The sequence below is a fragment of the Scyliorhinus torazame genome, chromosome 5, assembly GCF_047496885.1.
Source record: "Scyliorhinus torazame isolate Kashiwa2021f chromosome 5, sScyTor2.1, whole genome shotgun sequence".
Taxonomy (NCBI): Eukaryota; Metazoa; Chordata; class Chondrichthyes; order Carcharhiniformes; family Scyliorhinidae; genus Scyliorhinus; species Scyliorhinus torazame.
In genome coordinates this window covers 266,592,141-266,604,870 of record NC_092711.1, presented here as the reverse complement: position 1 = coordinate 266,604,870, position 12,730 = coordinate 266,592,141, and the positions used below count along the sequence as shown (strand labels likewise).

General features: G+C 48.1%; 1 protein-coding gene across 10 annotated transcripts in view; it reads right to left on the bottom strand.

Moving 5' to 3' along the window:
• Positions 1-12,730, bottom strand: part of gdpd2 (glycerophosphodiester phosphodiesterase domain containing 2) — a 351,510-nt gene that overhangs the window by 59,697 nt on the left and 279,083 nt on the right. For 9 of the 10 annotated variants that reach the window (XR_011946672.1, XM_072505507.1, XM_072505508.1 and 6 more), the window contains 4 exons: positions 9,472-9,554; positions 5,084-5,234; positions 2,887-3,111; positions 488-633 (listed from right to left, as the gene is read on the bottom strand). Coding sequence is in view for 9 of the 10 variants with exons in the window: in XM_072505507.1 (XP_072361608.1) it covers positions 488-633; positions 2,887-3,111; positions 5,084-5,234; positions 9,472-9,554 (605 nt within the window). In the remaining variant the exon portion in view is untranslated. The remainder of the gene's footprint in view (positions 1-487; positions 634-2,886; positions 3,112-5,083; positions 5,235-9,471; positions 9,555-12,730) is intronic. The other variant, XM_072505514.1, reaches the window with a different exon arrangement.

Genomic DNA, 12,730 nt, shown 5'->3' with positions numbered 1-12,730 from the left:
TTGAAGGTGTAAAAATGGAACTTTTTGCAAGTTCACTGATTTATCTTGAGGGGGCCTCAGCAGTACATCCTCTGGAGGAGGAAAGAATTACATCTGGACATCTTGGTTTTTGCATTTTCCTGGACATATTTGGCTGCAAAATCCTAGTGATTAAGTTTAAGAGAGATTATACAAATTTGTACTCCTGTTGCAGAGCATGATCTTGTAAAATTCAGATTCTACTCTGGATGCAGACATCAAGAATTCAGGCAGGTACTGCACATTATATTCTGTCCTGGATGTTGTGGCTCTGTGCTGGGAATATGATTCGTAAATGACCCCAATATTACATTGCGCCTCCAAAAACATCGCTATTGCATCCTCATAGAAATGTATCAAACTGCAACGTTAGCTACAATTTCCAGCTCTCTTCCATAATCTACATTTGCACATTTTCTAGTTAGGTTCTAGTTTGTGTATATGTTGCGGTACTTTTGAAGAAACTTACCTGATCTCACTGAAGCTGATGCTACTGTAGCGAATGTTGATGGTGCGAATGTTCTCCTTACGCAATGTTTCTGGGGCAAGTTTTTCTCCCGCAATCATCTGGAAATCTTTGGGGGTGTCAGTCTTATTATCAGGCAGCCATAGGATCTACAGGGAACCAAATGTGCAAAGACTATTCAGGAAGGAATATATTTGCTTTAAGGATTTTGGTGCTTTATTCTTGTCCCGGGGACTGAGACTGTCAAAAGTATTTGAAGCTTCACAGAATTATCACAGTGGCGAAGGAAGCCTTTTGGCCAATCGTTTCAGCACAATCTCTCCAAATGAGGACTTCACCGAGTGTCTTCTCCTGCCTTCTCTGAATGCCTTGATTGAACTGCCTCCACCACATTCTCAGGCAGTGCTATCCAGACCCAAACTACTCACTTTGTGAAAAATAATTACCTTTGCTTCTTTGGCCAATTACTTTAAATCTGTGTCCACTCGTTCTCAATCTTTTCATGAATGGGAACAGTTTCTCCCGAACCACTCTGTCCAAACCCCTCCATATCCCAATAACTCCAGTGTGTGTCCATCATATCTAACTATTCATCCATGTGTATCCTTTATGTGTCTCAGTTCTGAGTATATTATGGGTATCCATAAGTGGGATGATTTGGATCATTCATGACTATTCCGCTTGCAATCTGATTTGGCCCCTTGTTCCATTGCAAAAAGGTTGTTACTTTTTTACACAGTACATCAACACAAACTTTAACTTGCATTTATAGAGGCTTTTAACGTAGTATGTAATCTAAGGCATTCATGGGTGTTCTCAAGTAAAATTTTACAGTATACATGACATTAGGACAGATGACAAACAGATTTTAAGCTTCATCTTAAAGAAGCAGACCAATGTCAAGAAATGGAGATGGTTAGGGATATAATTCTAGAGCTTAAGGCCCAGACAGCTAAAGGCATGCCTGCTAACGAGGAATGATTAAAACTGGGGATGTACCAGGGGTCAGAATTGGAGCAGTAGAGAGATTTCAAAGGATTTCTGGGCTGGAGAAGGGTAGAGATAGGGAGAGGGAAGTCCACATGGGGATTCAAAAACATTAAGTGAGTGGGCAAAAGATTGGCAGATGTGCCAACATATGGGAAAATGTGTGGTTAGCCACTTTGGCAGGATGAATAAAAACACTGAATATTAGTTAAATGGTGAGTCTGCAGAATGCTGATGTACAGGGGGATTCTGAGTGCCCTTGTATATGAATCACAGAATGGCAGCATGCAGGTAGAGCAAGTGGAGTGTGACCTTTATTGAGAGGGGATGGAGTTTGCTACAACTATACAGAGCATTGATGAGACTGCATCTGGAGTACTGTGTACAGTTCGGGTCTCCTCACTTCTTGAGTTTTCTGCTGGAAGGCAGATCCTACCCACAACGGCATGAGCTCCACCACGAGTAAGGCAAGGAGGCAGGTCTCAAATTCACTCTAGCTGGAATGGGGACCAAACTCCAATTTATTGACACCAATCTGATTCACACTAGCCAGCTGAACCAATTCAGATCAGGGCCAATCAAAAATGAAAGCCTGTCCAAATATTTGGCCCTTCAATGGAGTCCTCCACCCTCTTTACCCACCTCATTTACTGAACTCCACCAATGTTAACTGGCTTTCAAAGCTTCAACCTCTAAAAATCCTTTAACTTGCCTTTCATGAAGTTTCCAAGCCTACTGTTCTGCCTCTATGGCCAATACTGCCTCTACTTACTAGGCGTTGTCACAGAGAGCTTCCGAAGCCTGCCAGCTCCAGTGAAAATCCTGAAAGATCTGACCTGGAGGCTTTAAATAGGGATGGTTAGGCTTCCAGTCCCACACCCTTCCCCATGCCGCACAAAATGGCTGACGGTGGAAATGAAGGTGGAACATCTGTTTGTGTCACTTGGCGGTCATTGTTTTTTTGCTGTTCTGCCTTTGTTTAGTTCTGTTTCGGGACTGCAAAAAATCTGGCCTCAAGATTCTCCTTAAAAGTAACGTAACATGATAAGATAAACAGCCTGTGATGTCTGACATACTACCCCAGGAACGTTCCTATCAGCAGGATATGAACTACTTTGGTATGCTATCCATGACACATGACTCTCCATTGTTTCTTAATTAACTTCCGAAATGGCATAAATGTTAAATTCACACAGAAGATTAATATCCTAAATGCACTATTATACCTTTGGGAGTCAACTCTTATAAGCTGAATCAACCTTGATAACAATAGGATATAATTAAATGAAAACATTTTCATTCAGATCAAGTTGTTACAAAATTCTGACAACATAACAGAAATTATTCTCTTCTAATGTCGAGATTTTCTCATTTCTAGGTATGTTATCTTTGAGAAAGAGGCTCAACTTCTTTACCTGATTCTGATGAATCAGGGAAAGCAGGATGGTTTCCACAACAATTGAGTGAGAATTGTTGTGGTATGGATGACATAGATTTGTTGGAGGCCGCAAGTCAAACATTACATATTTTTTTTTTTTCGCTGCAAGATGTAACAGATCAGCCAATGAACAAACATGCTGTTTGGAAGCATTTCTCCGAGATTCTTCCGATAGCGTCCTCACTGTGCTGTAAGGATCTTTCTATGAGGGAGCGGAGTTAAAAGAAATAGACACAGAAAGTCAGGTGAATATTCAGAATATGTTATCTTAACTGTACGCGATACACAAATCAACTTATTCTGTTAGTTGAAGGATAGCAAGTTATAGAAGCTATGAGATTTTTAACAAAATGTTACAGAAATAAAATTTACAGTTCCAAATGCAATGAAAACACTCATCTCTTGCATTTAATGTTTTTTCTTGTGACTTATGCACTCATTAAAATTAGAAATCTTCCTACTTCCAAATAAATATGTTTTCATTTCCAACACCCTGAACATATTGAGTGCTCCAAATGTTAAGTATGGCACAGGTTTGATGCAAAGTAAAATTCCAGCGACAGTGTTCCTTTCAGTACTCCCAGGTATAGCATAGTTAGGCGCAGAGAGAAGCTACTCAATTTTCCCAACATGTCTTTGACCCAACTTCAGAACAGCAAGATTTTCCAATATGGCATCCACCCTGTTATATTTTGGGGGCAGGGATTGCACATAGTGTAAAGTTTGGGGAACTTTATATTGTGGGCCTGTGCATGCTCGGAACTATACTTATTAATTAATAATCTTTATTGTCACAAGTAGGCGTACATTACACTGCAATTAAGTTACTGTGAAAAGCCCCTAGTCGCCACATTCCGGTGCCTGTTCGGGTACTCAGAGGGAAAATCCCGAATGTCCAATTCACCTAACAAGCAGGTCTTTCGGGACTTGTGGGAGGAAACAGGCGCACCCGGAGTAAACCCACGCAGACACGGGGAGAACGTGCAGACTCCGTACGGACAGTGACCCAAGCCGGGAATAGAACCTGGGACCCTGGTGCTGTGAAACAATTGTGCTAACCACTGTGCTGCCGTGCTGCCCAATGAAGCTGCACTGAGTTCAATTAATGAAGGATCTTAAGACCTGTTGAGAGAGGAGACTTAATTTTGTCTGGATTTTTTTCTTAAAGCAGGTAGTGGGAGTTGAGAAAATTCCTGGCTTGACCCACCCATTTCAGGGCAAAAATGCCCACACAGGTGGTATATTCATTGTTGTGAGGTGGGGCGAGTGGGGTGGGGGGGGGCTGCAGATTGAAATCTAGAGTTGGGTCAGCTGACCCAGGAAAAGGTTTGGAGGCAGTCACAGAGGCTGCTCGGTGGAAAGGTGGGCTGTTTAAAAGTCTTACTTCAAAGGGTCTGAATGATTGACATTTTCATTGTCTTGTAGTGAATTGCCTTATTTTCAACATATGAAAAAGCTATGAAGTAATTACTTTTTTTAAAGCCTGTTTATAACCACATCATACTGTCATTGGTTCTGTACAATGTATAGTGGGTTGTTGAGCATAGGAGTGCCATAGCTACCATGGATGGAAGGGCCAAGCTTGGCATGGTGGGCCTGTGGGGCCAGGCAGGTATGTGAAAGGGCAGCGCTTGGCATGGGGGCATGAGGAGAATCTTTTGAACTTATCATTTAAAAGGTCCCCTCATGCAAACTAGACTCTTCGGAGGGACAGTGGACCATCACTCTTTAAAAACTGGCCCAACTCCATGAAAAGTGCGAAGGAGTATGACATGGTTATCTTCGCGATGGGGCCGGCCAGGTTGGGCGTGATGGACATGGGTTTTAATAGGAACCAGCCCTCACCCTCACCCTCTACAGGACACCCTGGGAATGGGATTGGGAATTGGCCATTTTTAAAGGGCTCTTCAGCTATCCTGACTCAGTGAAAATCCAGGCCTTTAAACGTATCATTCTCAGCTAGTCTCAAAATCAGGGACCTAAAGAAGCAAGGTTAATGTCTAGCCTGGAGCTTCTGCATATAGTGCCTTAAACGTATTTATTCCATTCTCTTCATCCTGTAAGCTCATTGATTCCTATTTCCCATGTGGGTCATAATGTTTTGTAGAGTTTAGCAAAGACAGTGATTTGACGTTAAAGAGAAAAATAACCATGAAAAGCTGTTATATCTTCACCTTCAGAAACCACTTTCCAGCATTGAGTTTTTGAATCTCCGACCATGTAAAATTTGAGACATCACTTCTAACTTTTTTAGGAAAAACCTCCGCTATGTCTGTTGTTCTTTCAAATGTAGAATCGTGCATTAGAAATGGGACTCCGTCATAACTAGAAAAAGCAAATTGTAGATCTTGTCAATATAGATTTTAGTATTCTTTAACAAATTATCAGACCACCATGTTGTTGTTCATTGGTATTCTGCAGACCAATTTCATTGTGTGTTTAACTATTAAGCTAATCGCCTTGAGGTTTCTGTAGCATACTCTGTGGTCGAAACAAGCAAACATAGGTCAGCAGAAACTGAAAATCAAGTAGATCTTTGTACATTTCTGGTTTGAAGAATTGGCTGGCCTTGATGGAATCAACACTGTTGCGAAATAAAATGCTTAACCACACTTAGCTGATACCTGTGTTTAACATAAGGGACAAATAAGATACTCAGTCAACTCTCTTCACAGTAGAAATGCCTTGTGATGAGGTGCCCATCCATGTTACCTGGAAGTTGGTGTCCCTGCCACAAATACAGCGGACAGGACAGTGGTAGGCCAGGACCCCAACACCGCTCGAGAGATGGAAGTTGGATCTACACCCAATGGCACCAAAAGAGGACACCCAATGCTTGAAAGAGACCAAAGAACATAAAAACAAAATATCTCTAAAATCCGCCTGGATTGACGGAGACTTTGGTTTTGATGCCTTTGATCCAGCCCAGTTCCTACTTCGTTCAGGCATCTTGGCAGATGCCATATAAATTTTGAACATTTCCAGCCAATTGTGCCTAATCTTCTGTAACCAGTCTCTTCCCATCATCAGACTGGGACGTGTTCCTTTCCACAACAACCAAGGGCAGATCAGCTTCTTGCTCTTTACACCACTGGTGTGTTGGTGATTCCAAGGACTTTCAAGGTTTCCACAGTGTATGTGGAATGCTTGGCTGTAGTACTGTTCAAACTTAAAGGCTGAATTCTTGCACTTTCAAGCATTGGATATATTTGAAGGTCTGCTCTCCTACAAGTTACCAAAGCCCTGTGTCAACTTATATTTTGAGGGGTTTGCCATTTACCCTTCAGACAATTTCAATTGGGCTGTCTTATTCACCTGGACTACATCCAACCAATACATTGCATGCTCTTCTTCAGAGCTCTTTTCCACTATGTTCTGTGGCACTATGAACTGATGCTGCTATTGTTTTCTTTTGCATCAGCGTGCTTTGCCTAGCACAGCAATGTGCTTGGATGTGTCCCCTTCGATTGTATTGGAAACACACAAACTCCCGAACACGTCAGGTCCCTTGGCGATGGTCTCCCCCAGAACGAAAGCATTCAACATCTGACTTGGGTTAACTTCCTCCAGGTCCTTGACTTTCGTCCTGTCCTGAGGGCCGTGTCTGGTTCTCCGCTGTGTCTCTTGCTTGATCCTGTAGCAGAACTCACGGCCATACCGCCCCATATTTGATTGACCTTCCCTTCAGCCACGCTTTGGAGAGCAGTAGCACCTTTCCCAGCGTGTTCATCACCTGAGCTATCTTGGTCACTTTTCCAACGTTATAGTAGTTTCAGCCGGGATATTAAGGTTATGGATCCCACAAAACAGTCGGTTGCGCGACATGTCACTCAGCATGGTCCCGAACTCGCAATGTTTGGCGAGCTGACAAAGCCTGGCTATGAAGACTAAGACGCACTCTTCATGGTTGCTCACTGCAGAGTTAAATTGATAATGTTGGAGGGTAATCAAGGGCCTTGTGTTGAAGTGTTCTTTGACCAATTTCACTATCTGGTCAAATAGTTGGGTGCCTCTGGTGAGTTTCCTAATTAAATTATACGTTTAGGGCCAGCAAACTATCAGAAGTATCACCTTCAGCTTATCCTCACCTGTGATCGCATTTGCGGTAAAAGGAAAGAGCCATTTGGTGTACTGACTCCATGACTCAACCCCTTGGTCAAATGGGTCTAGTTTACCGATGATAGGTATTTTCACTTACAGTTTAACAATTCCTGACTCTCGGTGAAACTTCTTTCCTTTCTCAACTACTCCCCCCCCCCCCCCCCCCCCCCCCCCCCTCCCTCAATTCATAACATACCATAGGCTGCAATCAAATCTTTCACCTTGTTGCCAATGTGGTGGTTTGAGACTACATTGGAGGCTTCCAGTAGTTAACAAAGCGTTTATTGATGAAAGGCAAAGGCAGATAGGCAGATAAGTAACAGCACAGAACACAATATAACAGGTTGTTATGACTTCAGCTCCCTTGTCCACACCGCCCTGGTTCCAGATCCCAAGGCACTGCGCAAACTGCTTATTAGCTGAGGTTCACACGCTCTTGTGCGATTATCCCCGAGTCTGTCATGTGGTCTGCTGAGCCTGCATCCATAAAAGGGACTGCACCAGCACAATTTCAATGTCTGTTCTTTACTAAGGTGCTAAAGCCTTTCTTAATAGCCTAGAACAGGGCCTGTTATGGTTTTCAGCAGTTCGAGTGGATCAAAGTGTGCTAGTCTGAATTGCTAGCCTCGTACAAGAAAGCTCCCTGAAGCATCTCAAAATTGTACCCTGACACAATGATCTGAAGTTTACAATAAGAATAACAGTGAAGCGATTAACATTCACCAGTAGCATGGAGGAAATGAAATAGCAAGTTCTGTTGTCTGCATGTGAGCAGTTGCACACAGGAATCAATTGCCCTCTGCCTCAATGGGCAGGATTTTGCGTCCTCCTGTGGAGTGTTTTGTGGCAGCGGGCTGGCAGTGAGCCTTCTAGTCCCGCAGCTGTCAACGTATTTTCCAGATATTTGCACTCTCTGCCACCAGGAAACGTGTGGTGGGGGGGTTGTCGGCGGCGGGTACCGGAAGATCCCACAGGCGGGAACGGCTGAAAAATTGGGGCCCCTAAGTTCGCGACACCAGAAGCCCACTCGATTCAGCATTAAAATACATGAAGGGTGAAGTGTATTGTGTGCTGGTCATTAACAACTGGATACCCACTAAACATGTCTTGAAATGTTAGGGATGCATAAAGAGATAGATTAATTATTAATGAACAAGACGTCTTATTTACCACCAAAATAAACCTCTCTGGCCTGAAAATTTAATTTCACAAGTGTGGAGTCTTCTTTTTTGAGAATGTAATTCTTCTTGGAGTTTTCAAAAACATAAATCGATTTTTTTAAAAACTTGGGCTGGAATTTTCCAACCCCACCTCCATACCCCCATGGCAGGTATCCCCACAGCGGTGCCAGAGAGCCATTGCAATCACTGTTCACATTGGCAGGAATGGAACATCCCGCCATGTGAAGGGCTGGTCTTTTTGTGAATCTCTCTCTCAATCCCATCTTTCTTTCCTTTTTTATTTCACATGATTTAACATTGGATTCAATACTCCAATTTACATTTCTTGGTTAGATTTGTCACGGAGAATTTTCCTGGAGAGCCAGAGGAAGCTTCGAAGGTGGATGTGCCAGCAAACCTGTGCCATTGTGCCAGAGGATAGTGAGCTGATTACTGGATATGTTGTTGCCTCATTGTGATCTTTCCAAGGCAACTTCACAGAGAAGTTATTTTACCCAGCAATGGCAGGAATTAAATGAGCTCAATTAAAGAGTCACTTGTCAGCACTAATTGAAGAAGCGCAGCAGTTTTACGGGTGTAATGCAATCCCACAACTGTGTCTGGACCCTGGCAAGTAAAAGGAGATAGCTGCACGGCAGGGCATGGAGCCCACGTGGCAAGGCCATGAACATTGGTTGCAGGCTTGAGGGAGTTCTGTCTTGATCAGGCACTTTGAGCCCAACTTAGGCACCCTGCCAATGGTGCTTGAGGCCCCCCTGCTTGTTCCTCCCTTGCCCCAGACTCTCGGTCCTTTACCACCACCCCTCTCACTGGGGTCTGACTGACTGGCCCGAATTACAAAGCCGCCCTGGTTCACCTTTAAATCCGGTCCTGGTGTTTTCATGGTGGACTGCTACAGTTCCACCATTGGGCGCCGCTTCTGGTCAGCAGCTGGTGGAGGTTGGACAATCTCGGAGAGGGGGGCGGAAGCCATGATGTAAGCCACTTTACAGCCTGACAACTATAAAACTAAGACGCGTTGCATCCCTGACATTTTAGCCAAGGGACAGGAGCACCGCTTCACAAAATCTCCACCCTCTTTTTTTTCTCCAAATATTCGATGTGATCTGCTGAGTATTTCCAGAATTCTTTTGTATATTTTAGATTTCCAACTCGATGTTGATAGTTGGGGTGAGTCGGGGAGCTTGAGAGAGTATTAGAGTCCTTGCACAGGGACCATGTACTTGGTAACTCCAAGACATTTGCTCGTTAAAAAAAACAAATGGCTGCTTGTCACATACCTGATCCGCACATCAGTTTCAAACGTAGATGCCTCACATTTCACAGTTTCCTCAAAAGACATTATGGTGTTCTCTGGAGCCAACTAAAACAACATATAGAACAATCACCATCTAATATACCAGTGTCAACATTAAACAGTCCCATGTCAGGTACAAAATGGGTTAGATGAAGAATATGTATACCTCTACACTTTCCATTAATCACTCCCACGTCAGGTGCAGTGTGAGTTTGTTGAATAAAGCTTAGTCTAACACTAAGCTCTTCCTACATTGTCTTATTAAGCACTCTCAGGAGCGTCATTCTCCGACCCCCCGACGGGTCGGAGAATCGCCGGGGGCTGGTGTGAATCCCGCCTCCGCCGGTTGCCGAAGTCTCCGGCACCGGAGATTCGGCGGGGGCGGGAATCGCGCCGCGCCGGTTGGCGGGCCCCCCGCTTGATTCTCCGGCCCGGATGGGCCGAAGTCCCGCCGATAAATTGCCTGTCCCGCCGGCGTGGATTAACCCACCTTTTGAACGGCGGGACAAGGCGGCGTGGGCGGGCTCCGGGGACCTGGGGGGGGGCGTGGGGCGATCTGGCCCTGGGGGTGCCCCCATGGTGGCCTTGCCCGCGATCGGGGCCCACCGATCCACGGGCGGGCCTGTGCCGTGGGGGTACTCTTTCCCTTCCGCCTCCGCCACGGTCTCCACCATGGCGGAGGCGGAAGAGACTCTCCCCACTGCGCATGCGTGGGTAACTGTCAGCGGTCGCTGACGCTCCCGCGCATGCGCCGCCCGGGGATGTCATTTCCGCGCCAGCTGGCGGGGCAACAAAGGCCGTTTCCGCCAACTGGCGGGGCGGAAATTCCTCCAGCGCCGGCCTAGCCCCTCAATGTTGGGGCTCGGCCCCCAAAGATGCGGAGCATTCCGCACCTTTGGGGCGGCGCGATGCCGGTCTGATTGGTGCCGTTTTGAGCGCCAGTCGGCGGACATCGCGCCGTTTAGGGAGAATTTCGCCCCAGGTTACCGACATCAGGGATTTGGTGGAGAATAAAATCCTCTCTGTGCCATCCCATCAAGCATATTCAGTCAAACATTGCAAATGTTTGGTGTAGATTAAAGAATCCTCACAACTACCCAATTAAACACTCTCAGATCAGGGACGAAATTCTCCGTTATCGGCGCAAAGTCCGCCGACCGGCGCCAAAAACGGCGCAAATCCCACCTGTCGCAAAGTCTCCGGCCTGGAATGGGCTAGCAGCGACGTGACGCTATCCGCGCTGGCTCACGTGGTTCACGCCGTGCGGCGTCATACACGACGCATGGCGTGACGCGCTGCTCCCCCCACCCGACCAGAACACTCGACCGGATGGCCGCCCGCCGCTCAGCCCCGAGGGTCCAGTCCCGTGACATTGAGGCGCTCCTGGATGCAGTGGAGCAGAGGAGGGACGCCCTGTATCCCAGACACGGCCGCAGAGTTGCCCCACGCCACAGCCGGCGTCTGTGGAGGGAGGTGGCAGAGGCTGTCAGCGCTGTGGCCCTGACACCACGGACAGGCACCCAGTGCCACAAGAAGGTGAACAACCTCGTCAGAGCAGCCAGGGTGAGCCGCCCCCCCCTGCCCGATATCCATATCCCCCATATCCCCCCTCCCCCATATCCCCCCTCCCCCATATCCCCCCTCCCCCATAATCCCCCTCCCATATCCCCCATATCCTCCCCCATATCCCCCTCCCCATATCCCCCATCTCCTCCCTCCCCCATATCCACCCTCCCCCATATCCCCCTCCCCCATATCCCCCATATCCCCCCTCCCCCATATCCGCCTTCCCCCATTTCCTCAAGTGAATCCAGTCCTAACCTTAACCTCTGCAATACACGCGCAACCGATGGCGTGCATTCATATACCTGTCTAACACTGTTGCCTTTTACCCCTGCCACCCCCCCCCCCCCACAGGAGAAACGCGCACACAACACCAGGGAACATGTGAGGACTGGAGGAGGCTCAGCTGATGAGAAGCCGCTGACCGAACATGAGGAAAGGGCCTTGGAACTGGCTGGCGGACCTGAGGACCGGGTGGTTGCTGATGCAGAGGTCGGGGGCCCACCAGCAAGTGAGCCACCGACAGCCCGTCCCCATATCCCCCCTCCCCTATATCCCCCTCCCCCATATCACCTGATCACTGCCTACGTGTCTAACCATGCATGCTTCATTGTGTATCGCAGGAGCAAACGTCGAGGCACCCATCCCCGCAGATGCAGACCGCCCGCATGATGCCCCTTGGAGACCACGGGAGACGGAGAGACCCGGACCCTCTGGCATGCGATGCCCGCAGGATGCCCCTCGGAGACCACTGGAGACGGAGAGACCTGGACCCTCTGACATGCGACGCCCGCAGGATGCCCCTTGGAGACCATGGGAGACGGAGAGACCTGGAGCAACAGGGAGACGACGCCCCCGTCTCGTGCAGGTGCGACGACGCAGGCGTGTGCCACCCAGCGACGAGGGGGGCAGCCACAGGCCCCCGTCACAGCCGAGCCACAAAACCACTACCCAGGACACCCCTACCCAGAACACCCCTACCCAGGACACCACTACCCAGGAAACTGAAATACAGGACAGTGTCACAGATTGGATGGGTGGTGACGAACTGCCACCCCAAAGTGCCATGGACTCAGAGTGGGACGATGCGCACGACACAACGCCACTGCTGTCACCAACACCCTCCACCATCGCAGAAACACTCACCTCGGTTGGGCACTTTAGTGATGAGGCGTCTGGTACACTCACTGGTGCGCACAACACAGCCGTCCTGGTACAGCAGGTGGAGGTAGGAGCAGCAGAGGGGCCGGGCGGTCGGAGGGCAGCCCAGCCCAAGCGAACATCTGCTGCCCAGATGGATCCCGGGATCCTGGAGTTACCACACCCACCCATAGGTACGATGCAACCACTGAACCTGAGACGAGCGAAGAGGGTGACGGCCAGCTTGCAGCGGCTGCAGTCGCAGGTGGAGGAGTCCACCCGCGTCCAGGAGCTGGGAGTGGTGCCGGTCATGCGTGCCACCCAGGCCGACACCGCACGGGTGGCGTCTGCGGTGGAGGCAATGGGTGCGACGGTGTCAGACATGGGGAACGGTTTGCGAGGCCTGGGGCTTTCCGTGCAGGCGGCGTCTGCGGCCCAGGACATGGCTGCCCTCTCACAGGAGGCCATGAGCCAGCGCCAGATGGCAGAGGGGCTCAACTCTGTGGCACAGTCTCTGCAGGCCATGGCCCAGTCTCAGC